At 42.3% G+C, this 6442-nt stretch overlaps 1 protein-coding gene across 1 annotated transcript; it reads right to left on the bottom strand.

Annotated features, from left to right (window-relative positions):
* Positions 1-3116: 3116 nt before the first annotated feature.
* On the bottom strand, positions 3117-5723 carry LOC115460693 (oocyte zinc finger protein XlCOF6-like; the record flags this gene model as incomplete). The annotated part of the gene is made up of 1 exon (XM_030190460.1): positions 3117-5723. A coding segment is annotated over exon 1 (2607 nt), but the record flags the coding sequence as incomplete, so codon positions are not given.
* Between the last annotated feature and the right edge of the window lie 719 nt (positions 5724-6442).

Genomic DNA, 6442 nt, shown 5'->3' with positions numbered 1-6442 from the left:
GACCTTTTCTATATGCTTGCGACGCTACACTACCCAGACATAGTCTCGCTTTCTAGGGTTCTTGACGCTTTTCAAGAGCGCTGTTTTTATCACGATACAGACTCTGTGATTTTTCTGAGCAAAGAGGGTGAGTGGAATCCTCCTTTGGGTGACTATTTAAGTAAATTAAAGAGCGAGATCTCTAGGAGTAAGCCTATTGCACAGTTTGTCTCGGCCGATCCTAAAACAAATGGGTACAGGTTATCCAGCAGGGAGACCCGCCTGAAGGTAAAAGGAAACACACGATCCAAAGGTGCCAGTAGGTGAACAAAACAAAATATCCATCCAGCAAAAAGGGATAGTCAGAAACAAGGACCAGTGACTTGACCCAGGAGAATCCCCCACAGCGGCTGCTGAAGATGTCACATCTTTCTTTGGAGTCTTCACAGCCTCCTCCATGGTGTTGTCAGAGCGGTGGAGTAACCTGGTCTGAAGGGGACAAAGATGTCTCTCCCAAAAGCTAGGACTCTCCCTGTGTCCAGTGCTGAGCTGGGATCTCACCCTCATTTCCTGCCCGCTGCGGACGCACAAACAAATCCAACTTCAGTTGACCAAGAGGGGTAGAGGTGGTTTCAGGGGGATAAAACCTCACCTTACCCTTATGCTTAGAAGGCATGTGTCACCTGGTCTCCCTTCTACTGACCAGCCAGGGTCGACCCTGTTCAGCTTGAAGGATTCTATGCACTCCAGGACACTCGGGTTACAATCTTGGTCTTACTCCAGACCTTCAATTTCTGCAGCTCCTTTCAGTAAACCGCTGCACCAGCTGTCCTTATGGTAGTAGTTGAACAAAACGGGCAGCAGCTCCAATACTTTTATAAGTGAAAAGGTTTTTATTTACAAAGGTTAAATCACACATTCTTATTCTTGTTCCAGCTTCATCATCACAGGACAGCTCCACACCTGAAGCTTCTCCAGCCCCATCATATAGTTTAAGTTCCTGCCTCAAATAATTTTAAACACAGTCCAGCTTTCCTCAGCACTATCTTCTGTCCTCAGGTAGTTTGCTGGCTACTTGCACTTTTCACAATCAGTTCATTAACACAGTCTCAGTCTCCTCTTTTAAGGAGCTTTAATCACAATTCAATCTTTCCAGGCACAACCTTCTGTCCTTGTGTAGTATGGTGTTCTAATCTCCTCCACAGGTTCCTCCCAAACTGCACCAGCTTTGCTTCCCCAATCTTACACAATTCAGGTAGTACTGCAGCCAGGAAACCTTTTACCTTGCCATCTGGAGTCTGTGCAAGAGCTGAAACCTCCATGTTCTCCTCCCCCATCTCCTCTACTGCCTCCTCCCCACCTAGTTCTCGCAGCTGCTCCTCATCTCCCAGTCCTGCCCCTCCCCCTCTATCTCCTGAGAGTCCTGCCTAAGGCCAGGTGGGTTCTGGGGATGGTAGTTCTTACTGCTAGTTAGTATGCTGGTTGGTCTTTTGGCCACTAGGGGGCGAATTCCATGTTTATAAGGAATGTGAACGAAATTTGATCTTCCTCAAGAGCACACCTTCCTTCTGCCTCTGCCTTCGCCCTCCTTGAAGCGGACTCCTCTCAAACCTCTTACACATGATAGAGCAGATTCTCGTGTGTCCTCTCAGCCATATTGCTCTGCTCCCCCCCCCCCCATGTACGTTTTTGACCTTTGCAGCTGCTCCTCTAAGTTTTTTTTTCGCCCTTCTTCTCATTTTATCATAGTCTCCTTTTTGAAAGTTAAATGCTAACATATTGGATTTCCTGCGTGTACTTACTACAGAGCTTATATCAAATCTGATCATGTTATGATCGCTGTTATCAAGTGAACCCAGCACCATTACCTCCTGAACCAGATCATGCTCCATTAAGGACTAGGTCTAGAATTGTTCCCCCTCTTGTTGGTTCCTGAACCAGCTGCTCCATAAAGCAGTCCTTGACTTCATCAAAATAAAAATTGGCACACGTCCATTTTGGGCCTGACACCTTACTGCCACCCATTGACTTAGTGGTAGGGTCTCAAGCGTTAACCGGGTGGTAATGGTCTATGTGCATAGAATGACGATTACCGCCCAGTTTCTGCCATGCACCAAAAATAGAAATAATTTTCTGACGTGCGTAGTGGACACACTTAAAAATCGAAATTACCGCCCAGGCCATGATGACTCCAAATTGACGCACACTGGGTGCTCGTAGGCGTCTACGCAGCTTAGTAAAAGTGCCCCCAAGTTTTTGCAGGTGTTTAAGAGGCCAGTCTGAATTACCAAAACAATATGAGAGTGCAGGAACCTTCCTGTGTGGATCATTCAGTGGTTTCTACTACTACTACTTATCATTTCTATAGGTTCTTGAGGTTTACCTTCTAACAGAAGCTTTTATTACACTCAGTGCATGTAAATGGCTTAACTCCTGTGTGAATTCTCTGGTGCATTATCATGTATTTCTTCAACTTCGGTGCAGATAAATGGTTTAATTCCTGTGTGGATTCTCCAGTGTCTGTTGAGTGTTCCTTTTCAGTAAAGCTTTTACCACACTCAGTACCTGCAAAAGGCTTCACTCCTCTGTGGATTCTCTGGTGTATTCTCATGTATTTCTTTGTGAAGCTTTTGCCACAGTCAGTGCCCAGAAATAGTTTTCCTTGTGAATGTATTCTCTGGTGTATGGCGAGTGTTCCACTCTCAATGAAGCTCTTCCCACACTCACTACATGTAAATGACTTCACTCTCATGTAAACGTTATGGTGCCTTGTCAGGTTTCCCTTCTCACTGAAGCTTTTACCACACTCAGTACATTTAAATAGCTTCACTCCTGTGTGGATTCTTTGGTGCTGTATCACGTATTTCTTCAACTACTACTACTATTTATCATTTCTATAGTGCTACAAGGCATACGCAGCGCTGTACACTAGGCAACCTGAAGCATTTGCCACACTCAGTACATGGAAATGGTTTTACTACTCAATGGCTATTCTGGTGCATAGTAAGTGTTTCCTTGTCAATGAATGTTTTACCACACTCAGAGCATCTAAATGGCTTCGCTCCTGCATGGATTCTCTGGTGTTTTGTGAGGTTTTCCTTCCGACTGAAGCTTTTATTACACTCAGTGCAGATGAATGGTTTCATTCCTGTGTGGATTCTCTGGTGTTTTGTGAGGTGTTTCTTCTGACTGAAGCTTTTATTACACTCAGTGCAGATGAATGGTTTCATTCCTGTGTGGATTCTCTGGTGTTGTGTGAGGCTTATTTTATGACTGAAGCTTTTATTACACTCAGTGCAGATAAACAGTTTCACTCCTGTGTGGATTCTCTGGTGGTTGGTGAGGTATTCCTTCTGACTGAAGCTTTTATTACACTCAGTGCAGATGAATGGTTTCATTCCTGTGTGGATTCTCTGGTGTTTTGTGAGGTATTTCTTCTGACTGAAGCTTTTATTACACTCACTGCAGATGAATGGTTTCATCCCTGTGTGGATTATCTGGTGTTGTGTGAGGCTTATTTTTTCAGTGAAGCTTTTATTACACTCAGTGCAGATGAATAGTTTCATTCCTGTGTGGATTCTCTGGTGTATGGTGAGGTGTTCCTTCCGACTGAAGCTTTTATTACACTCAGTGCAGATGAATGGTTTCATTCCTTTGTGGATTCTCTGGTGTATTGTGAGGCCTGTTTTGTGAGTGAAGCTTTTATTACACTCAGTGCAGATGAATGGTTTCATTCCTGTGTGGATTCTCTGGTGTATTGTGAGGCTTGATTTGTGAGTGAAGCTTTTATTACACTCAGTGCAGATGAATGGTTTCATTCCTGTGTGGATTCTCTGGTGTATTGTGAGGCTTGTTTTGTGAGTGAAGCTTTTATTACACTCAGTGCAGATGAATGGTTTCACTCCTGTGTGACTTCTCTGGTGTATTGTGAGGTTTCTCTTCTCCCTGAAGCTTTTATTACACTCAGTGCATAAGAATGGTTTCATTCCTGTGTGGATTCTCTGGTGGTTTGTGAGGTTTACCTTCCGACTGAATCTTTTATTACACTCAGTGCAGATGAATGGTTTCATTCCTGTGTGGATTCTCTGGTGTATTGTGAGGCTTGATTTGTGAGTGAAGCTTTTATTACACTCAGTGCAGATGAATGGTTTCATTCCTATGTGGATTCTCTGGTGTATTGTGAGGCTTGTTTTGTGAGTGAAGCTTTTATTACACTCACTGCAGATGAATGGTTTCATTCCTATGTGGATTCTCTGGTGTAGTGTGAGGTTTCCCTTCTCCCTGAAGCTTTTATTACACTCAGTGCAGATGAATGGTTTCATTCCTGTGTGGATTCTCTGGTGGTTTGTGAGGTTTACCTTCCGACTGAAGCTTTTATTACACTCAGTGCAGATGAATGGTTTCACTCCTGTGTGGATTATTTGGTGAAGTGTGAGGCTTATTTTTTGAGTGAAGCTTTTATTACACTCACTGCAGATGAATGGTTTCATTCCTGTGTGGATTCTCTGGTGTGTGGTGAGGTGTCCCTTCTGACTGAATCTTTTATTACACTCAGTGCATATGAATGGTTTCATTCCTATGTGGATTCTCTGGTGTATTGTGAAGCCTGTTTTGTGAGTGAAGCTTTTATTACACTCAGTGCAGATGAATGGTTTCATTCCTGTGTGGATTCTCTGGTGTATTGTGAGGCATGATTTGTGAGTGAAGCTTTTATTACACTCAGTGCAGATGAATGGTTTCATTCCTGTGTGGATTCTCTGGTGTATTGTGAGGCTTGTTTTGTGAGTGAAGCTTTTATTACACTCAGTGCAGATGAATGGTTTCACTCCTGTGTGACTTCTCTGGTGTATTGTGAGGTTTCTCTTCTCCCTGAAGCTTTTATTACACTCAGTGCATAAGAATGGTTTCATTCCTGTGTGGATTCTCTGGTGGTTTGTGAGGTTTACCTTCCGACTGAAGCTTTTATTACACTCAGTGCAGATGAATGGTTTCATTCCTGTGTGGATTCTCTGGTGTATTGTGAGGCTTGATTTGTGAGTGAAGCTTTTATTACACTCACTGCAGATGAATGGTTTCATTCCTATGTGGATTCTCTGGTGTAGTGTGAGGTTTCCCTTCTCCCTGAAGCTTTTATTACACTCAGTGCAGATGAATGGTTTCATTCCTGTGTGGATTCTCTGGTGTTCTGTGAGGTGTACCTTCTGACTGAAGCGTCTGTTGCACTCAGTGCAAATAAATGGTTTGATGCCTATGTGGATTCTCTGGTGTCTGGTGAGGTTTCCCTTCCGACTGAAGCTTTTATTACACTCACTGCAGATGAATGGTTTCATTCCTTTGTGGTTTCTCTTGTGCATTGGGAGGTTCCTTTTCCAGCAAGCACTTGTACCACTGTCAGCAGAAGTACACAAGCTTTCATTTTTCTGAATTTTCTGGTAGTTTGAGAGGTCTGTCTTTCTGCAAAAGACTTTTTCAGGTTTAGTAGTAGTCATTGATTCTTCACCAGTCTGAGGTGTTTTATGATCTGTGAATGTTTCTCTATGGCTGAATTTTTTCTTACATTCAGCACTTGAAACTAGTATCTCTTCTGTGTGGAATTTTGCATTTCTTATGACATTTTCTTCCTGACTGAAGCTGTTGTCACGACTAGAACATGCAGATAATCCCTCATCAGTGTCATTTTTCTGGTATTTTGTAACGCTTCCTTTATTGATAAAGGTTTTCTCATCTACTGTCGTTGTACACATTCTATTTTCTTTATTATTGTTCTCATGTTTCTCTTTCTTCCTACTGAAATCTTTCCCACACTCAGAACCTATACAGTGTGTCTCTCTTATGCATGTTTTCTGCTGTTGCTGTAGTTCTCTCTTTTGACTGAAGGTTTTCCCACAGTCCGTACCTGTATCTGGTCTCTCTTCAGTATTGTATCTCTGATGTGATTTCAGAGTTAAATGATCATTAAGGAATATCTCACATCCATCACACAAACATTTCTGAACTCTCATCTGGTTTGTCTGTTCTTCCACTGTTTGTGTGATATTACTGGTACAATGTTCACCTCCTGTTGAAGGTTTTTGTTTATTTTGATTTTTTCCCTTTTCTCCCCAGTCAGAACAGGACGAAGTCTCTTCTTTCTCTCTTTCTGAGAACATCTTTTCCTCTTCAGGCTTCTCACTGAGCTTCCATTTATGTGTCTCTGCATTACTGTTCTTAGGGTCATCTTTTTCTAAATAAATAAAAACAGAGCATTGTATAGTACTGTAGGAGAACAGCAGTTTAACGAGTTCAATAAAAAATCTGTATAAATAACTTGTAAATTTTCCACCCCCTCCCTGTTGGGAATACATTTCCAAGCTAATCACTACCAGGGATGAATACAGAATATATGATTATATTCAAGTTGATATTTAAAAGCACATTTTGGTCTTTGTACATAGATATCGTTTAGCCCTATAACTGCTCTTTA

Source organism: Microcaecilia unicolor, chromosome 1 (assembly GCF_901765095.1).
Source record: "Microcaecilia unicolor chromosome 1, aMicUni1.1, whole genome shotgun sequence".
Classification (NCBI taxonomy): Eukaryota; Metazoa; Chordata; class Amphibia; order Gymnophiona; family Siphonopidae; genus Microcaecilia; species Microcaecilia unicolor.
The sequence above is the reverse complement of the archived record's forward strand: the minus strand, read 5'-3'. Positions and strand labels throughout refer to the sequence as shown.